At 47.7% G+C, this 26247-nt stretch overlaps 1 protein-coding gene and 1 pseudogene across 1 annotated transcript; both read left to right on the forward strand.

Moving 5' to 3' along the window:
• The window catches only part of LOC134296926 (zinc finger protein 709-like), a 35689-nt pseudogene extending 23794 nt beyond the window's left edge, over positions 1–11895 (forward strand).
• A 9836-nt stretch (positions 11896–21731) lies between these two features.
• LOC134296953 (gastrula zinc finger protein XlCGF49.1-like) lies at positions 21732–25931 on the forward strand. Its single transcript, XM_062973154.1, has one exon. The coding sequence runs from the start codon at positions 23160–23162 to the stop codon at positions 23808–23810; it is 651 nt and encodes a 216-aa protein (XP_062829224.1). The 5' UTR covers positions 21732–23159; the 3' UTR covers positions 23811–25931.
• The last annotated feature ends 316 nt before the right edge of the window (positions 25932–26247 follow it).

The following is a 26247-nucleotide window of genomic DNA, read 5'->3' on the forward strand; positions in this document are numbered from 1 at the left end:
CCTCTTTTTGGTCCATTCTTGAAGATAGAGACAACCTTTGCCTCCTCCACCCGGCTGGGATTTCTCCTGTTCCCAAAAATGAAGGAAGAGGATTGACAGTGGTTCTGGGATTACTGCTGTTAGTTCAATACCCTTGGCTGTAGTTCACCTGGCCCTGGAGACTGGGATTCATTGAGCGTGGCCAAGTATTCCTGGACCACTTCTTTACCCATTTTGGGTTGCATTTCCCCAGTTGCTCCATCTTGCTCAGGTAGAATACCCATTTCCTTTTGGGAGATCATGTTCTAACTCTTGCCTATCCCCGGTTAGCATTCCACCACCTTCTCCAGGCACAGACCCTACTCTTGGCACATTTTTTCATCTGACCTCATTTTCTGAGTTAGACCTTTTCCCTACTTATGCTGATTAGTTGTTTACATTCCTTGGTGATCCCCCCCCCCTTTCCATTTCCTGTACATGTCCCTTTTCAATCATAGCTCCGTTGAAATTTCTTTGCACATCGATTCTGGTTTCTTTAGTTCTCTCTTCATTTTTTCCCTCCTTGTTGGCACGGTTTGTAATTGTACCTTCCGTATTTCACTTCTAAGGAAACGCATTCCATCTTGTCTGTTTCAACAGATATTTGGCCATTAATCCTGGAACCAAAGGCACCCCGGCAGGCCCAGTCCTCCTCTCCCAGGAATCCTTCTGCTTACCTGACTCAGTCCCACTCCATCGCAAAGGGGGAGAAACGGCTGAGGATTCGGCAACAGCATCATTCCAGACCCTGGAGAGAGAGCAAGGGGTGGAAAGCTGGTCACAGAAACAGGCCTCAGAGGTGACCATTGCAGTCCTATAAAGAAACCGATGAGTTAGGGTTTAGGACTTTATCTCGCAAGCAGTGCTGTGAGGATGTTCGAATGAAACTAGTATTGGGCTTGGTGGTTCAACTGACTAAAGTGATTCTTTGCTGTCTGTTTGTCTTCCAGCTCAGTTTCAGGGCTCGGCTCAGCTTAGGGTCCCACCTGGGAAGACACTGAAGGCTGCGTTTTCTTGCCTATTGCAAGAAAGAAAACTGCAAATCAAACTGAAGTTACACCTCTAGCAACTGAATGCGTACATATAACAATAACAATAATAATGATGATAATAATAATAATAATTTTATTTCTTACTCGCCTCTCCTTGCAGTTCGAGGGTGGTTACAACATAATTTTAAAACAGAAACATTGTCAAAATTCAACAAAGAAAGATATATATATAGTTGTTATATATATATAACAACTATAAAAGATCTACATTAAAACTGCCTTTCTATAAAATACATATTAAGTCCATAAAACATCACACAAAGGACATGAGTTTAAGATATATACCCATCTCAAGGCCAAATGATCCGGCATGTTCACCTTCTGAAGCTCAAACCGTGGGTGTACAATCATCCCCCCAAAGCGGGATTTCCACTGGCACAAAACCCCAAAACTCCCAGAAGAGTTCCTTCTCACCCTGCAAGGCGGCAGCCCCGTCTCCTTCCCGATTCAGCTCCTTCTGCCTGAGACTCTGGGTGGTGTCTGGTGGAGATTCCTCTGGTGCAGGGACTTCCATGACATTATTATGGGCCTGAAAGAGCACAGAGCGTTCCAGAAGGAGTTTGGGAAAAGTTCAAAAATATCACAGACCTATAGACCTTTTTGGAAAGGTCTGAGATGGCAACCTAGTTTGGAACCAATGCCCCCCTCCCCCTCCCATCATTGTCTATGTTCTATCTTGAGTCGAGCATCAACCAAGCTGACGGTAGAGATGGAGGGGCAGAGCAGGTGGGGAGAGAGGCCGAGGGAGCAGGGCCTTGCTTATCCCCCACATCGGTCCCATCTTGGAAGAAAGGCAGGGTGTACGTTCAACCTGTCCATCAGTCCCCAGGTTAGTGAAACCCAGAGGGAATGCTCTCACCTGTCCTTCCTGCTCCTTGTCCTCGGCCCGACTCAGGAGGAAGCCTTCCGCCAGGGCCACCGCCTGGGAACAGGTCTCTGCCCCACACTCTCGGACCCAGCTCCCCATCTCTGGGGGCAGGATGCTCAGGAACTGCTCCAGGGTCACCAGGTCCAGCACCTCGGCCTTGGTGTGCTGCTCTGGCTTCAGCCACTGGCGGCACAGGTCGTGGAGACGACTGCAAACCCCTCTGGGTCCTTCACCCTCTTGGTAGGAGGACTGCCTGAAGCGCTGGCGCTGTGTGTCCGAGCTGTCAAGGTCCACACTCAGGGACTCATGTCTGGTTCTTTCCCAGGATTCCCCACTGCCCCCAGGTCCTGCTTCAGGCCCACGTGAGTTGGGTCTCTCCATGTTGGAACCACTCTGGTGAAGAACCCAACAGTATCCAAGATGCTTTTCCTTCCTCTCCTTTCTTTCAAGGGAAGGAAATCCCTCCACAGGCTCTACTCCCAAATTCTCAGCCAAAAATCACATTTCCTCTGTGAAAGAAAGGCAGAAAGGTTGTGGGACCAGGCTTTTGAGCAATAGTAGCAGCAGAAATGACAACTATATGATCCAAGGTATAATGACAGACTGCGTTTGGACTTGAAATGTATATTTATAAAGGTTTGAATGTAATTTAATTTAAATGGAATTTTGAAATGTGATTGTAGTTGTTTGATATATGTGTTTCATATTGTAAGCAGAACCAACTGCTACAGACAAAAAACAAGCCAGCTGGGAAGCTGCATCAATTTCTTCTGAAAGATTTTACAATTGATGAAGAAATTAAAAAACCTATGATTCAGTGGGTGAAAAGTCTAGGCTGAGCAATACGTCCACGAGAATGGGAAGAGCTCTGGTAAAAATGACTAAAATTTACAAGGAGTCACACAATTAAATAAAATTTCAACAAAATGATACATAGATGGTACATAACTCCAGAAAAACTCTCAAATACACACACACACATGATATGTTGGGACTTGCCCAAATTCTAACGAATTCTGAATAAAAATCCACACAGACATGGAAACTATTCTAGAGTACAAAATCCCATTAAAACCATAACTTTTTCTACTGGGAAACATCAAGAAAGACTCTTTCTTTATATGACAACAGAAGCAAGACCTGAATACGCAAAACTATGAAAACAACAAGACATGCCAACACCAGAAAACTGGATTACAAAAGGTTTTGAAATGGCCAAATAGGACAAACTAACTTTAGCTGTACAACAAACAAATACACAGAAACTTCCAAGAAGAATGGAAGCCATTCATTGAATTCACAAAGCAAAGGAAGATGGCCACAGCAGGATCTGTTGACTAAAATATTATTAATAGTATACAGTTACATTTTGTACTATTTCTGAACTCTTTATTCAAGAGACTTTGAATAATTGACCTATCAGCACTCTTTGATTAGAACACAAAAGGTTGCTAGCCTTGTTAATTAGGTATTTTAGAGCGACAACATATATATTAATACATATTTGTGTAGTGTTTAAATAAAAGAAGATAACAACGTAACATAGTGAATTCTTACCCACACAATCCTAATTTACTAACTAATGGAATTGATATTTTAGATCTATATGGCAGTCGTTATGATATGAAATACATGCAAAGAACTGGAAAAGAAGGCGGGAAGGAGAGTGGATAGTGTGGGAAGGCAAAGTCCTGAGGACAAGAGTGCATTCGTTTCTGTCACAGAGGACATTTGGATCTTCCAAAACTTTAGACACTGTCTATAATACTAGGAAGACAAGGCTTCTCTTCCCCCCTCCACCCCCTTCCTTTTCCTCATGATACAGAAGACATTGATATAGTTCTTTTAAAAAATATAGACACCCCTTGTTATACAGCAGACGCATAATATTCAATATTCAAAACAATTCTACAATACATTTTTGCATCCACTGTTATTTTCACCCATATATATATATATATTATCCCATACCACCGTGTGTGTGTCCCCCGTCCCCCCCAAGCAATTTCTTTGATACCTCATCTGTCCCAAATTTCGTTTCCTCTTGTGGAGGTCATTCTCCATCCCTCCATCTCAGGCCAGGAAGGAAGGAGTGAGAGATGGAGGCGGGACACACAAATAAAGTTGTTGCTGAGGTGTTCCTGCGAGTATCTTTGTAGATCTTAGGAAACTATTTCTTGATTTAAGGCATTGACATGCTGGCTGATATCCAAAGAGGGGATGGGCCAGAGATGTCACTGCCTTGGTCCTTTCATTACAGGCTGCTACTTCCCCACAGATGTCAGATGGTGCCATAATAATCATCATAATCATCATAATAAATACCATTTCATTTCTAGACTGCCCTCTCTCCCCAGAGGGACTCAACAGTATCATTTCTCCCGTGGTGTGGGGCGCAGACATCCTGTGAGGGTGCGGCATGTCTCATGAAGAGCCACGTCCACTGTTTGAACGTGGTGAGATGTCTTCCCCACTGGGCCTGTGAATTCAGCAGCAGAGGAGCCAAGCGCCTGTCTTTCCAGGGCCTGGTTGGGATCCCCAGGTTGTGCCAGTCAGCTTTTGTACCATGTGATTTCTACCACCCACTTTTGGCTTGAGAGTCAAGCAGGGCTTCTTGTTGATTGCTGTCTTGTATATTGTTCCTGTTTTGTATGGGATCTTTCTGTGAGCCACGCCGAGTCCCCTCTGGGGGAGATGGTGGCAGGATACAAATGTTGTTGTTGTTGTTGTTGTTGTCCCTTTGTCTGCATGTCCCTCTGTTGTGAATGTCCATGCCAGCTGATCCCTGGGGGCCCCTCCCTTTCCGAGCGCCCTTCCTTCCTTCCTTCCTTCTCTTGGTCTGTTGACCTCCCTTCCCCAGTCCCTTGCTCTCTCTCTCTCTCTCTCTCTCTCTCTCTCTCTCTCTCTCTCTCTCTCCGCAGTCTTGAGGTGGAGGTGAAGGGGAGGCCTGCGGGGCCTGAGGGGAGGCCTTCTGGGAGTTGGAGTCCAAAACCCCGCCCCGGAGGGAGGCCCGGAGCTTGCCCAGGCCTGGCTGAGAGAGAGAGAGAGAGAGAGAGAGAGAGAGAGAGAGAGAGAGAGAGAGCGGTGGTGGCCTGTGTTCCCAGGGAGAGAACGAGAGAGGAAGGCCCGCCTGGGAGTGGGCCAGGCCCGGGCCCTCCTCGGCCTCCCCTCCCTCCCTCCCTCCCTCCCTCCCTCCCTCCCTTGGGCCTTGGCTCCTCTTGGGCCCTCGGGAGGAGGCCTGGCCACGAGACTCACCAGGACTGACGAGGCGGAGGACGAGGCCGCAGGCTCGGGCTCGGAGAGAAGGAAGGAAGGAAGGAAGGAAGGAAGGAAGGAAGGAAGGAAGGAAGGAAGGAAGGAAGGAAGGAAGGAAGGAAGGAAGGAGGCAGGCCCCGCCCCTCCCCGCCCCTCCCCCCTCGCTCCCGGCTCAGGCCTCGGCCTTCCCAACGGTCACTCAGCCCGTCACATGACCCGCGGGCGGGAAGGCCAGGGCGAGGCTGCCCGGAGACTGGTGACGCGGAGAGACCAGGCCGATCCCCATTGGCCCATTTCTGGAAGGACCCTTCACGGCCCAAGGGCGAGGGGAGGGTCGGGGGCGTTCCTGCCCGGAGACCGATGACGCGCGAGAGGAAGGCGGGTTCCCATTGGCGGACCGTGAAGCGAAGGGGGGAAGGCGGGGGGGGGGGGAGAAGCGCCTAGTTCCCTCAGGCGAAGCCCCGCCTTCCACCCTTTCCTGTGAGCGCCCTTCGAGGAAGAGGGAGGAGGAGGAGGAGGAGGAGGAGGAGGAGGAGGAGGAGGCCTTTCGGGAGAGAGAGAGAGAGAGAGAGGAGCAGGTCAGGGGCAGCTGGGGGAGGGTTCGGGGTCCCTGCTGACGGGCCTCCCTTCCCCGTCCGGCCTTGGTCTGTCTGTCTGTCCCGGGGAGGCTGCGGCCTGCTCGGCCCTCCAGGCCCTCTGCGCATGCGCCTTCCAAAACGGGGCAGCCAGGTTGCTGACACCACCCCCCCTCCACTGACTGACAGCCTGTCACTGGGCACAAGTCAAAGGGCTGGTGATGGCCTTTCAAGCCCTGGATGGTTCAGGTCCAGACTGTTTGGCTGATCCCATCTCATGGGCTACGCTTTTGGGATGTTGTGTTTTAGAGGCACTGATGTATTAATTCCTTGGGATTGGAATGCATTTGATTGTATATTGTTGGGATTGGTCCCCAGAGAAACCACCCCAAGTTCCCTCGCAGAGATGGCGCGGGATACAAAAATAAAGTTGTTGTTGTTATTATTATTATTTGAAACATAACAAGATGAGTCCACAGCAGACACTCTGCTGGCTGTCTTGGATCACACCTCGGACACTTCCCCAATGTCTAGGACTGTGTGATGTATCGGCGAGTAATGCGTGCCTCTCCCAATAAGGTGGCCTTCTGCAGCTGGCAGAGGGTAATTTTGTCAGCGCCGATTGTGTTTAAGTGCAGGCCAAGGTTTTTAGCCACTGCACCCACTGGGACCACCTTGACTGGCTTGTGCCAGAGTCCTTGTAATTCGATCTTTAAATTATCATGTCAGCTTTTCTAGTTGTTTCTCCTCAATCCTGCTGTCACCTGGGATGACAATATTGACAGTCCATACTTTTTTTTAACACGATCGTGAGGTCAGGGGTCTTGTGCTCCAAAACCCTGTCTGTCTGAATTCGGAAGTCCCAGAGTAGCTTGACATGTTCATTCTCTGTAACGTTTTCGGGCTTGTGATTCCACCAGTTCTTTGTTGCAGGCAGATGGTATTTGTGGCACAAGTTCCAATTAATCATCTGAGCAACGGTGTTCTGCCTCTGCTTGTAGTCTGTCTGTGCAATCTTTCTGCAGCAGCTGAGGGTGTGATCTATTGTTTCATCTGTTTATTATTATTATTATTATTATTATTATTATTATTATTATGGAGCTCCTGATCTGCTGAACTGCTGTTGTTGCTGCTTTTCCCTTTTTGACGGCTTTGTCCTTTTTTGGAAATGGCAACAGACGCATAACCCGGACCCTTCCCTCGGCAGAGAGGGCCGTCCTGCGGAAAGAAGGGCGTCTGCAGGGAGGGATTGGCGGAGGCCATGCAGAAGAAGCTCCAGGCCGAAGTGGAGAAGGACCAGCAGGTGCCAAAAGGTGAGGCAGACGTGGGAGTAGTTTGGGTATCTTTAGCTGAGAGGGAAAGAAAGGCCGAGGGGACAGGAGAGCCAATATGGGGAAGGATGTCCCACTGAGGAGAAAAGGGCAAGTTTTTCCTGCTACTCTGGAGACTAAAATGGAAAGCAGTTGATTCACATTGTGGGAAAGAAGCTTCCAACTAAACATTGGGAAGCATTTCTGGATGGCAAGAGCAGTTCAGCCGTGGAAGCCTGGTCCCTTCTCAGGAGCCTCCCTTCCCAAGCCCTGGCCTTCCACTTCCGGGGACTCCATGTCCCAGAATCCCTGATCTTGGGCCAAGGCAGCTGAGGCTTCTGGGTGCTAAAGTCCAAGAAATCCCAGAGGAATAGAGTTTGGGAATCCCTGCTCAAGAGAGTGGAGGGAATAATGATAATAATAGTAATAGGAATAACTTTATTTCTAACCCTCCCTCTCTCCCCAAAGGGAATGGCTCTCTTGGACTACAACGCCCAGAAACCCTCCTGGCATCAGGGTTGGAGGAACCTGGGAGTTCTATCCCAAGACAAATATCTCCCAAGTCCTTGAGGAGGAGGCGGGGGAGGGGGAGGCGGCAGCCTTGGCCTAGGACTGAGACACGAGGAATCCCCGAAGCCAGAGGGTTGGGAGAGACCCCAAGGGCCACCCAGCCCCACCACCTTCTGCCAGGCAGGGAAACACAATCCAAATCCTCCCCCAAAGACTCTAAAATCAATGTGTTGTCAAAGGCTTTCATGGCCGGGATCACAGGGTTGTTGTATGTCTTTCGGGCTGTGTGGCCATGTTCCAGAAGCATTCTCTCCTGACGTTTCGCCCACATCTATGGCAGGCATCCTCAGAGGTTAAAATCAGTAAATAAAAATCAACACTCAAAAAATGAGAATTGCAGGCATGAAACAATGGGTCAGCTAACACCTCCCAACAAAGGATTCCCCCAGGCAGAAAGCAGGCAGGCTTTGAAAATGAAATTCAGTGTCAATCAAGGTGGCCAGCTGCAACATTCACACTTGCCTCAGGCAGACAAGAGTTCTTTCTCCCACCCTTGTCATTACACAGATATATAAACCCCACGTGCCTAGTTTCCAACAGACCTCCATTATGAAAACGGGTGCCTTTTGGGAGATTGGAATGGAGTGATTTCACCAAAGAAAGACAAACTCTCGGGGAGGGGGATGCAAAGAATATACTGTATATACGCAAGTATAAGCCTCTCCTCCTTTCCCGTGCAGCGCACAACTTCCTCTCCTCGGCACTCGTCTTTCCCACTTTTCTTTATTCGTATACACACTGCATTTCCCCCAAAATGTATAGTTAAAATAAACTATGGTGATTATTGGAAGAATATATAAGCACATTTACATTGAAGAAGCTTAGAATAATAATTTAATCACAGTTGGAAAGTCTTAAATTGCAGTTGTATGTAAATATTCAAAAACATTTAACCTTCTGATGCCTCCATTAATCTAATTTTATTGCTATCTATTTTTATTTTGAAATGTACCAGTACCTGCTGCATTTCCCACCCCGTCTTATACTTGAGTCAATAGTTTTTCCCAGTTTTTTGTGTTAAATTAGGTGCCTCGGCTTTTACTCGAGTATATACAGTACACAATTTTCAGAAAGACAAAATACTTTCTCTAGAATGGAAAAGATATGGATATCTGCCAAACTCAAAACCTGTTCAAAAGACAGAACTCCTACCCAAAACTATCTCAGATCATAATCCAGTGACTCTAGTAATTAAAAAGAAAGTAAAAAATGGCCCTTCCCCATTTCGGCCCATTTCGGCACATGTTGCACTTTGCCTGGGTTCTATGAATTAGTCTCCAGTGTTAATATTGTATGTTTTATGTTGATTTAACGATTGTTTTTACTGTAATTGATGTTTTTATTGGATAACTGTTTTATTGCTGTGTTTTGATATTTGATTGTTTTATCGGGCAAGGCCCCATGTAAGCCGCCCCGAGTCCCTTCGGGGAGATGGGGCGGGGTATAAAAATAAAGTTATTATTATTATTATTAAAAACACTTAGATGGCAGCTGAATGAATCACTACTGCAAAAGGAGGACGTAATTGAGAATTTGAAAGAAAAACTGAAAGAATATTTGGAACTTAATTTAAATCAAGTTACAGATATTCAAACAGTATGGGATGCCAGTACAGCTTATATTAGAGGATACTTTATAAAATGCAACACTGAAATGAGAAAGAATAGACAGAAATATTTTCAGATAATTTCAGATGATATTAAAAAAAGAACAGGAGTTAAAGAAAAATCCTTTGAATTCAAACATTCTAACTCAGATAAAACTCCTACAAAAGCAATTATTGTGTTACTAGTTAATGAATTGGAAACTAAAATAAAGAATGCAAAAAAAAATATTTTGAATCAGCTAACAAACCAAGGAAATAGTTAGCATATACGTTGAGGAAAGAAAGCCCAAAAATGTAATTGTCAATTCTTTATTTATGTATTTATTTATTTATGACATTTCTACCCCGCCTTTCTCTACCCTGAAGGGGACTTACTGTTAAGATACAACATGACGATAAAATATTAATAGATGATATCAATATTCAACAGGCTTTAAAACATTATTACATTAATTTATATAAGGCTGACCACATATCTCTACAAGACATTGAGAATAATTTAATTCAGCGAAAGACGCCAAAAATAAAGGTTCACAGTTCACAGCCTGTTATGCCTTCAGCTTTGCTGCATTGTTGGATTTTAATCGGTAGGGTTGGATTTTATTTTGTGCAGAGTATCTTTGCGCACCGTCCCCTTTGGACCTGAGGAGGGATAGTTTGTTGTTAGGCAAGTGTTAAAGCATTTCTCACCAGGCAATGGGCTCACCCTCTTCCCCTGGGTTTGTTACAGCACGAGACTTGTTTTTCATGTTCCATGAGATCTTTCTCTGTTCAACTCCTGAAGAGATTTTCCCCTCATTTGTCTGCAGGTAACTTCTGAAAAAGCTCTGCAAAGAATACGTTGTGAGAGCTTTGCCCAAGGAGTGCTCTAAGTCTAAAGGGACTTCAAAATACACAGCAATGACAACAAGAAAAAATAAGTAGTAAAAATATATTTCAAGCTACAAACCTATGCAGTTAAGAGGAGGAAATAAGATTGTGCTGAAAAAAGAGAGGCTTGGGAAAGCGAGCAGAAGGCTACAGCAATACAAAGACTGTGCTGCTCAGGAGGTTATATCTGTGAACCCCTGGCATAATATTTGAATTATAAATATAAAAGAATGGCAAGTCCTCTACCTCCCTATCCTAGATCACACACAGGGGAGAAGTTACATCAGTGTCTGGAATGTGGGAAACAATTTGATTGGAAAAATTCTCTTACTGTACATGAACGGACCCACACAGGGGAGAAGCCCTATAAATGCATGGAATGTGGAGAAAGCTTCAGTCGGAGTGACAGTCTACGTTCCCATCAAAGGACCCACACAGGGGAGAAGCCATATGAATGTATGGAATGTGGAAAGAGCTTCAGTCAGAGTGGACATCTACGTTCCCATCAAAGGACCCACACAGGGGAGAAACCCTATAAATGCATAGAATGTGGAGAAAGCTTCAGTCGGAGTGACAGTCTACGTTCCCATCAAAGGACCCACACAGGGGAGAAGCCACATAAATGCATAGAATGTGGAAAGAGTTTCAGTCAGAGTGGACATCTACGTTCTCATCAAAGGACCCACACAGGGGAGAAGCCACATAAATGCATGAAATGTGGAGAAAGCTTCAGTCAGAGTGGCAGTCTACGTTCCCATCAAAAGACCCACACAGGGGAGAAGCCACATAAATGCATGAAATGTGGAGAAAGCTTCAGTCAGAGTGGCAGTCTACGTTCCCATCAAAGGACCCACACAGGGGAGAAGCCGCATAAATGCGTAGAATGCGGAAAGAGCTTCAGTCACAGTGGCAATCTACGTTCCCATCAAAGGACCCACACAGGGGAGAAGCCATATAAATGCATAGAATGTGGAAAGAGCTTCAGTCAGAGTGGACATCTACGTTACCATCAAAGGACCCACACAGGGGAGAAGCCACATAAATGCATAGAATGTGGAAAGAGCTTCAGTCAGAGTGGACATCTACGTTCTCATCAAAGGACCCACACGGGAGAAGCCACATAAATGCATGAAATGTGGAGAAAGCTTCAGTCAGAGTGACAGTCTACGTTCCCATCAAAGGACCCACACAGGGGAGAAGCCATATAAATGCATAGAATGTGGAGAAAGCCTCAGTCAGAGTGGCAGTCTATGTTCCCATCAAAGGACCCACACAGGGGAGAAGCCATATAAATGCATAGAATGTGGAAAGAGCTTCAGTCAGAGTGACAAGCTACGTTCCCATCAAAGGACCCACACAGGGGAGAAACCCTATAAATGCATAGAATGTGGAGAAAGCTTCAGTCGGAGTGACAGTCTACGTTCCCATCAAAGGACCCACACAGGTGAGAAGCCATATAAATGCATAGAATGTGGAAAGAGTTTCAGTCAGAGTGGACATCTACGTTCCCATCAAAGGACCCACACAGGGGAGAAGCCACATAAATGCATAGAATGTGGAAAGAGCTTCAGTCAGAGTGGACATCTACGTTCTCATCAAAGGACCCACACGGGAGAAGCCACATAAATGCATGAAATGTGGAGAAAGCTTCAGTCAGAGTGACAGTCTACGTTCCCATCAAAGGACCCACACAGGGGAGAAGCCATATAAATGCATAGAATGTGGAGAAAGCCTCAGTCAGAGTGGCAGTCTATGTTCCTATCAAAGGACCCACACAGGGGAGAAGCCATATAAATGCATAGAATGTGGAAAGAGCTTCAGTCAGAGTGACAGTCTACGTTCCCATCAAAGGACCCACACAGAGGAGAAGTCACCTTAATGCACGGAATAGGAACAGAGCTTTAGAAAAAGTTCAGCATACAGTAGACATCACAGAACTCATGTACCTCTAGAGGAGACGGGCCTTTGAGTTTCCGAATCTATAAAAACACATTGGAAGGAAAGAGGAAGGCCAGCACCTTGCTCTCTCTCCACCATGAATCGGAGTTTGTGTGGCCTTGGTTGACGGCTACTGGGAGCAGGTGTCGCTCAGAATGGCAGCAAGCTTGGAAGGGGTTCACCTAACCTCCTCCGCAAAGAGACACATCGCAGGCTTCTAGGATGATGTGTGAAGGTTTGCTGAAATGAGCAGCAGCAGAGATCTCTGGATTAAAGGGTTCTGAAAAAGAATAGCTCTTTGGTTGCAGATAACGTCGTATCTTCATACTCCTGCCTTATTTCTTGGCTCTTCTGCATTCAATGGCATCAATTGTTTCCCATGCATGTGTACTGTATGTACTGTGATCTGTCCTGAGTCCCTTGGTTGAAATTTTGGGTGCTAGCCCTGTACTTTTAACCCTTTTCTGGACTTTGTTGTATCCTGAATCATTGACTCTAAATTCTGGACTGACGTCTAGGTTTCGTATATGGACTTGGACTTTGTTTGTATCCCTGACTTTCTGGCTTGACTTTGGGACTCTAAATTCGGTTTGTACTCTTGATTTCTTGGTTGTTGTTTTATCAACTCAGCTGAATGAACTCCTGGCATGTGACTGTTGGGACTGTGACCTTGGTTCTTGTTAATTTTCACTCCTGACCTGTATCTGCAGTACTCAACTTGTCCGCAATAATTGGACTCTTGACCTGCACTTGTATTCATTGTTCCTTCAACTGTGTTGCTCCAATTATTTTAGCTCAGTGGCTCCCAACCTTTTTTTAACTAGGGATCATTTGACAAGGGACCACTCTCCAAAATTAGTACCAGAAGGGTTATAAATCAGTTTTTGGTCAACTTTAGATTTGGTTTGGTTATTTGGAGTGATGATTCAGAAAATTGCATTGGATAGACCACGTCAGCTCTCATTCCTGATATGCCATCCAGTTAGTCGTCATCTGCTCGCCCACAGAAAACCATATTTAATAATCCTCAGGACTATAAGAGGGTTTCGCGAGACCAGTCACTCTCATTGTAATGGTGTAGTAACTGTGAGGCTGTGAACCCTATTTTAGTTCTTGCGGACCACTGGTGGTCCATGGACCCCAGGTTGGGAACCACTGTTTTAGCTGGACTGAAGACTTTAGTTTTCCTATAAAATAATATGGTCTTGGCTTGTCTTGTGTTTGTTTAATAAACCTCAGACTTTATACCGAGAGAGCCCTGGAACATGAGACCATCAGCCTTGCTTTGTGTGTACTTATCCCTGTGTAGAGTGAAACCCTTTCTGGATATGAGACTGTTCAATCCCCACCTTTGGCAAAGGGTCCATTAGGACACACAGTATCCCTCCCCAACTGCAGAGAATGGAAGACAAAAAATGACTACAACGACTGATGAAGATTCATGAATCCGTTGAGATGGACATATTAACTACATTGATGAAGTATAGTACCGCATTGAAAGGAAATAAGAGTAAATAGAGATACAAATCATATAGTGAGTGAGTTTTGTAAATTAGCGTTTGATGTCAGTTAGTTTTGTTCTTATTGTGCAAGGTGTGTGTCCTTGTTCCCTTTATATTTGTTAAATAGTCCTTTTAAAAAAAATGTACCAAAATTATTATTTGTATAAAATATTGTTTTTAAATACCAAAATTGTAATTTGTGTAAACCTAGTGGTGCCCAGGTGAGTTGAAAAAAGCATTTGTTGGCTGGGTTATTTGTCGACTGGGTTCAAGGCTCTCTGGCTAAGGGTGAACTACAACTCCCATATGCAAATGGCAGTCACCCCAAACCCTGCCAGTATTCAGTCGGCCATGTTGGGTTTGTGGGCCATGTTTGGTCGAGAACTGTAGTCGGGTGGGTTTGGTGCTCTCTGGATGGGCATGAACCACGACTCCCATATTGCAAAGTCAATCGCCCCAAACCCTGCCAGTATTCAGTCCTATTGCAAGAAAGAAAACTACAAATCAATCTGAAGTTACACCTCTAGCAACTCAATGCGTACATATAACAATAACAATAATAATGATAATAATAATAATTTTATTTCTTACTTGCCTCTCCTTGCAATTTGAGGGAGGTTACAACACAATTTTAAAAACACAAACATTGTCAAAATTCAACAAAGATATATATATATAAAACTAACTATAAAAGATCTACATTAAAATTGCCTTTCTATAAAATACATATTAAAGTCCATAAAACATCATACAAAGGACACAAGTTTAAAATATATACCCCTCTCAAGGCCTTAAATGCTGAACCTCGGATGCTGAACCAGTGCCTGGCCGCTGTGGCAGACTGGATGAGGAGGAACAAGCTGAGGATCAATCCTGACAAGACAGAGGCCCTCCTGGTCAGTCGCTCGTCGGATCGGGGTATTGGGTGGCAGCCTGTGCTGGACGGGGTTGCACTCCCCCTGAAATCACAGGTCCGTAGTTTGGGGGTCCTCCTGGACTCAGTGTTGACGCTTGAGGCTCAGGTGTCGGCGGTGGCCGGGAGGGCCTTTGCACAACTCAAACCTGTGCGCCAACTGCGACCATACCTCGTGAAGTCTGACTTGACCACAGTGGTGCATGCCTTAGTTACCTCTAGACTGGACTACTGTAATGCGCTCTACGTGGGGCTTCCCTTGAAGACGGCTCGGAAATTACAACTGGTCCAACGCTCGGCTGCCAGATTAATAACGGGGGCAAGTTACAGGGAGAGATCCACTCCCTTGTTTAAGGAGCTCCACTGGCTGCCGTTCATCTTCCGGTCCCAATTCAAGGTGCAGACCATCATCTATAAAGCCCTAAACGGTTTGGGACCCACCTACCTCCGTGACCGTATCTCCCTCCATAAACCTGCCCGATCTTTACGATCATCCGGGGAGGCCCTTTTATCACCACTGTCTATATCCCAGGCCCGCCTTGTGAGTACAAGGGAGAGGGCCTTTTCTGCTGTGGCCCCCCGACTATGGAACTCACTGCCTACTGAAAGTCAGATCAGACTTCTCGAGGTACGGTCGCAGCTGGCGCACAAGTTTTAGTTGTGCAAAGGCCCTCCCGGCCACGGCCGACACCTGGGCCTCAAGCGTCAGCCCCGAATCCAGGAGGACCCCCAAGCTGCAATGGACCTGCGCCTTCAGGGGGAGTGCGACCCCGTCCAGCACAGGTTGCCACCCAATACCCCGATCAGACTTACAACTGACCTGGAGGACCTCTGTCTTGTCGGGATTAAGTCTCAGTTTGTTCACCCTCATCCAGGCCAACACAGCGGCCAGGCACTGATCCAATATCCGAGGGGCTTCCTTGGAGTTTGGTGGAAAGGAGTAGTAGAGTTGGGTGTCATCCGCGTAGAGATGGCACCAGACTCCAAAACTCTGGATGACCTCTCCCAGCGGTTTCATGTAGATGTTAAAAAGCATGGGGGACAGAATGGAACCTTGCGGGACCCCACAGGTCAAAGGCCAGGGGTCAGAGCAGGTGTCCCCCAGCTTCACCATCTGGGAACGCCCCTCCAGGAAGGACTGGAGCCACTGCAGAGCGGAACCCCCAAGGCCCATCCCGGAGAGACGTCCCAGAAGGAGACCATGGTCGATGGTCTCGAAAGCCGCTGAGATGTCCAAGAGAACCAGCAGGGTCACACTCCCCTGTCCAGCTCCCTGCGGAGGTCACCCACCAAGGCGACCAGAGCCGTCTCCAGGCCTGAAGCCAGACTGTGATTGGATAAGCGAGTGTTGGATAAGTGAGACTCTACTGTATATGGCAGTCGTTATAATGAGGGAAGAGGAAACTGCCAGTCCCGTCAGACCTACACTTCAGGTTCCCAAGCGACACATTATGAAGCGGGGAAACCTCACCGAGCGGAGGCGGAGAGAGGAGGCTGCTTCCCCGACATGACCCGTCCACGCAGAGGTGCCTCCCGCTCCTTGGCCTGGCCCCCCCTTCTCCGCTTCAGCAGCCTGCCTGCGATGAGGAGCGGGCCAGGAGAGTCCGACCCAGAGGCGGGAAGGCGCCGGCGAGTCTCCCTGGAGACGGGTGACGCGGAGAGACGAGGCCGATTCCGATTGGCCGATCCCTTAGTGACCGTTAACGGCAGAAGGGCGGAGCGGGGGGCGGGGCGGGGGCGTTCCTGCCCGGAGACCGATGACGCCAGAGAGGAAGGCGGATTCTCATTGGCGGACGCTGGGCGTTGAGAGGAAGGAAAGAAGGGGCGTGTCTGTCCGCTTCTGTCTCTCCGCTTCTCTCGGGCCCCGCCCCTCTGTGGGAATCCTGCCCGCGGCCGCCATGTTTCTTGAGGGCGGAAGTCCTGCGAGAGGCGGGGAGACTCGGGGTGGGCGGGGCCGGGCGGCGCTCTTTTCTACCAGCGCCTTCGAGGGAAGGAAAGAAGGAAGGAGGCCTTTCGGAGAGAGAGAGAGAGAGAGAGGAGGGGGTGAGTGGGACTCTGCGCCGAGATGACGCCGCTCTGAGAGGAAGGCGGATTCTCATTGGGCGTTGGGAGGAAAGGAAAGAAGGGGCGTGTCTCTCCGCCTGCCTCTCCGTCTCGGGCCCCGCCCCTCTGTGGGTCTCCTGCCCGCGGCCGACATGTTTCTTGAGGGCGGAAGTGCAGCGAGAGGCGGGAACACTGGGGGGGGAGGGGCCGGGCGGCGCTCTTTCCTGTCGGAAGGAAGGAAAGAAGGAAGGAGGCCTTTCGGGGGGGGGGGGGAGAGAGAGAGAGAGAGAGAGAGAGGAGGTGAGTCCCTCTTCTTCCTTCCTCCCTTCCTCCCTCCCTTCCTTCCTCCCTCCCTCCCTCCCTCCCTCCCTTCCTCCCTCCCTCCCTTCCTCCCTCCCTTCCTTCCTTCCTCCCTCCTTTCCTCCCTCCCTTCCTTCCTTCCTTCCTTCCTTCCTTCCTTCCTTCCTTCCTTCCTCCCTCCCTTCCCTCCCTTCCTCCCTCCCTTCCTTCTTCCCTCCCTCCCTCCCTTCCTCCCTCCCTCCCTTCCTCCATCCCTTCCTTCCTTCCTTCCTCCCTCCCTTCCTCCCTCCCTTCCTCCCTCCCTCCCTCCCTCCCCTCCCTTCCTCCCACCCTTCCTTCCTCCCTCCCTCCCTCCCTTCCTCCCTCCCTTCCTCCCTCCCTTCCTTCCTTCCTTCCTTCCTCCCTCCCTCCCTTCCTCCCTCCCTTCCTCCCTCCCTCCCTCCCTCCCTTCCTCCCTCCCTTCCTTCCTTCCTTCCTCCCTCCCTTCCTCCCTCCCTTCCTCCCTCCCTCCCTCCCTTCCTCCCTCCCTCCCTTCCTCCCTCCCTTCCTTCCTTCCTTCCTTCCTTCCTTCCTCCCTCCCTTCCTCCCTCCCTTCCTCCCTCCCTCCCTCCCTCCCTTCCTCCCTCCCTTCCTCCCTCCCTTCCTTCCTTCCTTCCTCCCTCCCTCCCTCCCTCCCTTCCTTCCTTCCTTCCTTCCTTCCTCCCTCCCTCCCTCCCTTCCTCCCTCCCTTCCTCCCTCCCTTCCTTCCTTCCTTCCTCCCTCCCTTCCTCCCTCCCTCCCTCCCTTCCTCCCTCCCTCCCTTCCTCCCACCCTTCCTTCCTTCCTTCCTCCCTCCCTCCCTCCCTTCCTCCCTCCTTCCTCCCTTCCTTCCTCCCTCCCTTCCTTCCTCCCTCCCTCCCTCCCTCCCTCCCTCCCTTCCTCCCACCCTTCCTTCCTTCCTTCCTCCCTCCCTCCCTCCCTTCCTCCCTCCCTTCCTCCCTCCCTCCCTCCCTTCCTCCCTCCCTTCCTCCCTCCCTTCCTTCCTTCCTTCCTTCCTTCCTTCCTCCCTCCCTTCCTTCCTTCCTCCCTTCCTCCCTCCCTTCCTTCCTCCCTTCCTTCTTCCCTCCCTCCCTCCCTCCCTTCCTTCCTTCCTTCCTCCCTCCCTTCCTCCCTCCCTTCCTTCTTCCCCCCCCCCCCCCCCCCCCCTCCCTCCCTCCCTTCCTCCCTCCCTTCCTCCCTCCCTCCTCCCTCCCTTCCTCCCTCCCTCCCTCCCTCCCTTCTCCCTCCCTTCCTTCCTTCCTCCCTCCCTCCCTCCCTTCCTCCCTCCCTTCCTCCCTCCCTCCCTCCCTCCCTTCCTCCCTCCCTTCCTCCCTCCCTTCCTTCCTTCCTTCCTTCCTTCCTCCCTTCCTTCCTTCCTTCCTCCCTTCCTCCCTCCCTTCCTTCCTCCCTTCCTTCTTCCCTCCCTCCCTCCCTCCCTTCCTTCCTCGCTCCCTTCCTCCCTCCCTTCCTTCTTCCCTCCCTCCCTTCCTCCCTCCCTTCCTCCCTCCCTCCCTCCCTCCCTCCCTTCCCTCCCTCCCTTCCTCCCTTCCTTCCTCCCTCCCTTCCTCCCTTCCTCCCTCCCTTCCTTCCTCCCTTCCTTCCTTCCTTCCTTCCTCCCTCCCTCCCTTCCTCCCTCCCTTCCCTCCTCCCTTCCTTCCTTCCTTCCTCCCTCCCTTCCTCCCTCCCTTCCTTCCTCCCTTCCTTCTTCCCTCCCTTCCTTCCTCCCTCCCTCCCTCCCTTCCTCCCTCCCTTCCTTCCTTCCTTCCTTCCTTCCTCCCTCCCTTCCCCCCTCCCTCCTTTCCTCCCTCCCTTCCCTCCTCCCTTCCTTCCTTCCTTCCTTCCTTCCTTCCTCCCTCCCTTCCTCCCTCCCTTCCTCCCTCCCTCCCTCCCTTCCTCCCTCCCTTCCTTCCTCCCTCCCTCCCTTCCTCCCTCCCTTCCTTCCTTCCTTCCTTCCTTCCTTCCTCCCTCCCTTCCTCCCTCCCTTCCTCCCTCCCTCCCTCCCTTCCTCCCTCCCTTCCTCCCTCCCTTCCTTCCTTCCTTCCTCCCTCCCTCCCTCCCTCCCTCCCTTCCTCCCTCCCTCCCTCCCTTCCTCCCTCCCTTCCTCCCTCCCTTCCTTCCTTCCTTCCTTCCTTCCTTCCTTCCTTCCTCCCTCCCTTCCTCCCTCCCTTCCTCCCTCCCTTCCTTCTTCCCTCCCTCCCTCCCTTCCTCCCTCCCTCCCTTCCTCCATCCCTTCCTTCCTTCCTCCCTCCCTTCCTCCCTCCCTTCCTCCCTCCCTCCCTCCCTTCCTCCCTCCCTTCCCTCCTCCCTTCCTTCCTTCCTTCCTCCCTCCCTTCCTCCCTCCCTTCCTTCCTCCCTTCCTTCTTCCCTCCCTTCCTTCCTCCCTCCCTCCCTCCCTTCCTCCCTCCCTTCCTTCCTTCCTTCCTTCCTTCCTTCCTTCCTTCCTTCCTTCCTTCCTTCCTCCCTCCCTTCCCCCCTCCCTCCTTTCCTCCCTCCCTTCCCTCCTCCCTTCCTTCCTTCCTTCCTCCCTCCCTTCCTCCCTCCCTTCCTTCCTCCCTTTCTTCTTCCCTCCCTCCCTTCCTTCCTCCCTCCCTCCCTCCCTTCCTCCCTCCCTTCCTTCCTTCCTTCCTTCCTCCCTCCCTTCCTCCCTCCCTCCCTTCCTCCCTCCCTTCCTCCCTCCCTCCCTCCCTCCCTCCCTCCCTTCCTTCCTCCCTTCCTCCCTCCCTTCCTTCCTCCCTCCCTCCCTTCCTCCCTCCCTTCCTTCCTTCCTCCCTCCCTTCCTTCCTTCCTTTTTCTATTGGCTCTATTGGGCCTATTCATTCAAATGCGCTCTGGAACAACCATGTTTTCAATTCCTCTCGCTCCCGCCTTTGTCTCGAATGCGGCTGGTGGCCCCCCGGCTCTGGAACTCTCTCCCTAAGGAGATCAGGTTAGCTCCTTCCCTGCCCATTTTTCGCCGGGAATTAAAAACATGGATGTTCCAGAGCGCATTTGAATAAATAGGCCCAATAGAGCTGTCATCAGAATACTTCTTTATGTTTTAAAAGCATATGACACTTTATTGCTGTTACTTATTTCCATTAAACAGCACTTTATGAAACCTGTCCCCACTGGTTTGCTTTTAATTACTCTGATTTTATCTGCTTGGATTTTAATGTATTTATTATTTATTTTGTGAGTCTTTGGAATGTTTTTGGTCAAATGTCTTGTGTTGTTGTTTTCGGGCTTGTCCCTGTTGTAAGCCACCCCGGGTCCCTTTGGGGAGATGGGGCGGGATATAAAAATAAAGTTTATTATTATTATTTATATTATAACAGATTTCATATGCAATAGAGTAACAGTGTAAATCAATGTTTCTCAACCAGGGGGTCGGGACCCCTGGGTAGGTCACGAGGGGGATGTCAGAGGTGTTGTCAAAGACCATCAGAAACACATATTTCTGATGGTCTTAGGAACCCCTTTGGCAGTCCTTGTGAATGTGATCAACAAATTCTCTGGTTAATTGGGGACCATTTTATTTATTTATTTATTTATTTTATTAGACTTGTATACCGCTACTCCCAGTTTGGCTCGGAGCGGTTTACAGAAATAGATTAAAACAATACACTTAGCTTTAAATTAACAATAACAACAATAAAAACAACAATAAAAACAGACATAGCCCCGAGTTTTTCACCCATTGAATGCTTGTCGGAAGAGCAAGGCTACAATCGAGAAGGCTCTCTGCCTAGTAGAAGACAAATGATAAGTCCGTATGTTAGGGACTTCAAGCAAATTTTGGTCTTTGGACCGAAGTAATATCTGGGGTTGGTAGGGGGATAAGCGGGCCCTCAGGTACGCCGGCCCCAAACCATGTAAGGCCTTAAAGGTTAGTACCAGTATCTTGAAAGTAATCCGGTACTCAATCGATAGCCAGTGCAGCTGTTGTAGAATTGGGGTGATACGCCACCTCGCCGGCACCCCGGTGAGAAGACGAGCTGCCGCATTTTGCACCAGCTTCAGTTTCTGGATCACTGACAGAGGAAGGCCAATGTAGAGGGCGTGACAGTAGCCGAGCCTCAAGGTGACCGTCGCCTGGATCACCGTAGCCAGGTCGTTCCTAGATAGGTAGGGAGCCAGTCGCCTAGCCTGACGTAGATGGAAAAACGCAGATCTGCTCACAGCAGAGACCTGGGCCTCCATTGTGAGCAGAGGGTCCAATAAAACCCCAAGACTTTTTACAGAAGATGACGGACGCAGTGTCTCGCCATCCAGGGTAGGCAGCTGCATCTCCCCCCCACCCGGACGGCCCAGCCAAAGGATCTCCGTCTTCGCTGGATTCACCCTCAACCTGCTGGCATGCAACCATCCAGAAACGGCCTCAAGGCACTGATGGAAACTATCGGGTACGGAGTCCGACCGGCCCTCCATCCTCAGAATGAGCTGAGTGTCATCAGCGTACTGGTGGCACTCGAGCCCAAAGCTCCGCACCAGTCGGGCAAGCGGTCGCATATAGATGTTAAATAATAGAGGAGAGAGAATAGCTCCCTGTGGGACCCCACAAGTTAGCGGAGACCTCTCGGAAACCATCCCTCCCCTCACCACCCGCTGTCCCTGATTCTGGAGGAAGGAGGACACCCATTTAAGGGGTATCCCCCTAACCCCCATCATGGCTAGGCGGTGGGTCAATAGATTGTGATCGACCGTATCAAATGCTGCTGTGAGATCCAATAACACGAGCAGCGCTGATCCGCCTTGATCCCTTTGGCAGCGAAGCTGATCTGTGATGGCAACTAGCACAGTCTCCATCCCGTGCCCCCTACGGAAGCCGGACTAGAAGGGATCAAGTCCGGCTGTGTCATTGAGGAACTGCTGCAACTGTTCCGCTGCTGCCCTCTCAACCACCTTGGGAACCGAACGATCCAAGTCTGGTTTCTTCAGCAGCGGAGAGACCATCGCCTCTTTTAAACCCTCTGGAAAAACTCCTTGCTCAAGGGAGCTATTTATTATATTCAACAGAGGTTCACGTAATCCCTCCAGGCAAGATCTTACTAGCCAGGAGGGACACGGATTGAGGGAGCAGGTGGTCGGCCTAGTTGCAGTCATCTGGTGGCACAAGCTATACCTGGTACTACCCAGATGACGGTCAGAAGCATCATCTTTAGCACATAATTTTAGTTCGAGCCACAATATTGTCTCCTGTGCAAAAGCAAACTTTTACCTTTATTTTTCCTTCATTTACAATGTAATGTCTTCCTGTCCTTGTTGCCTTTCTATGAATCTGCTGCAGTTTGCCAATGTCCTTTCTAAAATGGACTGAACTGAGCAGAACTGGGCAGGAATCATGTCTCCCACCCAAGGGTGCTGTTGGAGTGCAGAAGGATCTGGAGGGCAGCAGGATTCCCACTCACCCTGGGGGTCTATCCATCTGTCTCCTCTATACCGCCTTCTCTCATGTACTGCTGCTAGGCTGAGTGCCTTGGCTCTGGCTGAAGTTACATACCTTTGTGGTATAGGTTTTGTAAGAATGCAGTATGTCAAGGAACTTTGTGGCCTAATGTGCTCTCAGTGTCTCCAGGCGCCTTGCTTTAGAAACGTGGGGCAGGGATCACGCTGCAGGGAAAGAGAGGATCAGGGAAATATCTTTTTCCCGAGTTGGGAGAAATCTACACAAGAAAATGAAGTATTTTTCTCCCAAGACTGATCACTTGGGATAGTCTGTCCATACAGATGGCCACTCAGATTTTGAGTGGAGATGTGAAGAAGCGGGATCTAGGTAGGAAATGCTTTGCATCGTTAGCCCCTTTCCATGTTGACCATATTATTAGAGGCCTTCCTTTACCAAGGTTGGATTAGACACAGGATCTTAGGCCGCTATCCCCTTTGCAGGGATTGTTCTTTGTTGGGCAAGTGTTAAAGTGCTTCTCAGGAGGCAACGGGCTCATACCAGTTGGGCCAGTCTTTCTCCCCTCTTCCCCTGTGATTGCTACAGCACTAGGCTATTGTTCTTCATGTTCAATGAGATCTTTCTGTACTCTGCTCCTAATAAGATTTTCCTCTTATTCATCTCGCAGGTAACCTCTAAACGAACCTTATGAAGAAAACATTGCCGTTTGCCTTACGTCTGAAAGGAAAGTACGCAGGATTAACAAGAACAAGAAATAAATTGGAGAAATTATATTTCAAGCTACATACCTTTAAATGTAAGGAAAGGGAGGATTGTGCTGTAAAAAGAGGGGTTGGTAAAGAGAAAATAAGGCTACAGCAATACAGAGACTGGGAAGAGGAAATGTCCTATTCAAGAGTCCATATCTGTGAACTTCAGGCATAATATTAGAATAATAAATGTTAAAAAAAATGGAAACTTCATTGTCAAAATCACACACAGGGGAGAAGCGACATAATTGTAAGGACTGTGGGAAATGTTTCATTGAGAGAAGTTCTCTTGCTAAACATCAACGAACTCACACAGGAGAGAAGCCATATAAATGTGTGGAATGTGGAAAGAGCTTCAGTCAGAGTGGAAATCTACGCACCCATCAAAGGACTCACACAGGGGAGAAACCACATACATGCATGGAATGTGGAAAGAGCTTCAGTGAGAGTGGAAATCTACGCACCCATCAAAGGATCCACACAGGGGAGAAACCACATAAATGCATGGAATGTGGAAAGAGCTTCAGTCAGAGTGGAAATCTACGCACCCATCAAAGGATGCACACAGGAGAGAAGCCACATACATGCATGGAATGTGGAAAGAGCTTCAGTCAGAGTGGAAATCTACGCACCCATCAAAGGACTCACACAGGGGAGAAGCCACATACATGCATGGAATGTGGAAACAGCTTCAGTCAGAGTGGACATCTGCGTATCCATCAAAAGAGTCACACAGGGGAGAAGCCACATAAATGCATGGAATGTGGAAAGAACTTCAGTAACAGTTCGAATCTTCGTACCCATCAAAAGATTCACACAGGAGAGAAGCCACATAAATAGGACAAGTGCAAAGAAGCCAGAATGTTTGTCCAAAGAACTTCTAACGACTATGCCTTAAAATAGACATGAACAGGAAGTGGAAGGGGAAGAAATCACAAAATCATATAACCATAGAGTTGGAGGAGACCTCATGGGTCATCTAGTCCAACCCCCTGCCAAGAAGCAGGAAATTCCATTCAAAGCACCTCGTTCGGCAGTGGAACTCTCTCCCCCGGACTGTGGTGGAGGCTCCTTCTTTGGAGGCTTTGAGGCAGAGGCTGGATGACCATCTGTCGGGGGTGCTTTGAATGCGATTTCCTGCTTCTTGGCAGGGGGTTGGACTGGATGGCCCATGAGGTCTCTTCCAACTCTGGGATTCAATGATTCTATTATTTAAAGTGAGTAAATCGAGATAAAAATCAGCATAGAGCAAGAGTTTTGTAAATTTGTTTTTCTATTAGTTTTCTTATTTTTATGTAGGTTATGTGTCCTTGAATCTTTAATGTTTCTTATGTAGTCCTTTCTTTAAAAATGCCAAAATTGTAATTTATATTAAGAATTATCAGAACAACCTATTAAGAGGACAGAAATAAAGCCAGGAAAGCTCCAGGTCTGGACGGATTGGGAACAGAATATTACAAAAGTATTAGAGAAATACTGACTGCAACAATATTAGAATTGTATATTGGAATAATGATTGTGGAGAAAATACCAGAATCGTGGAGGAAGTCATTAATAATATTAATATGAAAAGATTTAACAGACCCAGGGTCTTACAGGCCTACATCATTAGTTAATCAGGATGAAAGGTTTTTATCAGTTATAATAGCCAATAGAATGAATAAATTCATGTACAAGTATATATGAAAAGATCAATCTGGGTTTGTAAAAGGAAGACAAATGTTACGTTTGATAGGGAGAGTATGAAACAAAATATGTGTGTCTCAAGAGAGGAAGTTAAAAGTGGGGATACTAGCATTCGATATATTTAATGCTTTGATTGTGTAGCATGGCAGATAATAAGTGAGACTATGAATTAATTTGGAATGGGAAGTAGAATAAAAGGATGATTAGAACAATTTTATTTGCTATGGTGATAGAATTATTTGCAAACGCCATCCAAAAAGGTAAGAATGTAGAAGGTGTAAGAATAAAGGAAAAGCAGAAGGTGAGCTTATTTGCTGATGACACATTGTTATTGATTAAATATCTGGGTAGGTCAAATGGATAGGAGAGAGGATCATTGAAAGATATTTGGGAAAACAACGGGTTTATATTATACAAAGAAAGAAGAAAAAGACTTTATAGAACAGAGCCATACGGTAATTAGAATCAAGAACAAACTAAAATACCTGGGAATAAGTATAACAAAGGACTTAAAAGAAATAGAAGAGGTAAATGTAGTAGCATTGAGGAAAATAGTTCGGAAAAATTAATACACATCTATCTTGGTTTGGAAAGACAGCAATACTAAAAATGAAAATGCTTCTGAGGATAAACTTTATACTTACATATACCTTATATTTATAATGCCATTTCAGATTACAGAAGAAGAGTTGAATACATGATTTCTTTGCAACATTTCTACCCCACCTTTCTCCACCCCAAAGGAGACTCATTTGGACAAATGATAAATACTGTAATGGCAGTCAAAGAAATTGACGAAACAAGTTACAGAACAGATCTCAAAAAGAAGAAGGATTAGCGCTTCCTCATATCAAAAATATTATAAAGCAAACAGACTGAGATTGGTTATACAAGGAATGATGAAAAGGAGGATGTAGAATAATTAATAATGGATTCAGGAAAAGCGGAGGAAAAAATTCGGAATATGTTTTAAAATAGTTTATGAGAAAAAAAAAATAAGGTAAACTGGGAACCCAATGTTGAGTAATGCATTAGAAATATGGAACAAATACAGGAGAAAGTTAATAACAGATGGCTCAATAATAACCCCAATTATAATGGAAAAGACATTTCCAAAAAATAAAAAATATATATGATGGATAAAAAAATTAAGGGGAAAAACTTAGATAAAATAGGGCATTGGCCAAAGGTTGGAATGAAGAAAGAAAAGATTAGGAACATAAAAATTTGAAAGGAATATCCAGTAAAATTTCTAAAATATTAATTGAAAAAAAACAAAGGAAAAGTAAAGAATAACACCTTCAAGAAGATTTGGAAAGAAGATATAGGAATGAAAATCAATGAAACAGAGGGGTTACAATTATGGGGACAAAGACACTTGAAAAATATATCCATATGTGTTAAAGAAAATTATTATTTAGTTGATATGGAAATGGTACCTCACACCCATAAGAATAGGAAATATAAATAAAAACTACTCAAACAATTGCTGGAGAGGATGCCAAGAATCGGGAACATACATACATATGTGGTGGCAGTGTCAATATATAAATAATTTCTGGGGAAAAGTATTAAGAGAGATAGAAGACAC

The sequence above is a fragment of the Anolis carolinensis genome, chromosome 2 (genome assembly GCF_035594765.1).
Source record: "Anolis carolinensis isolate JA03-04 chromosome 2, rAnoCar3.1.pri, whole genome shotgun sequence".
Taxonomy (NCBI): domain Eukaryota; kingdom Metazoa; phylum Chordata; class Lepidosauria; order Squamata; family Dactyloidae; genus Anolis; species Anolis carolinensis.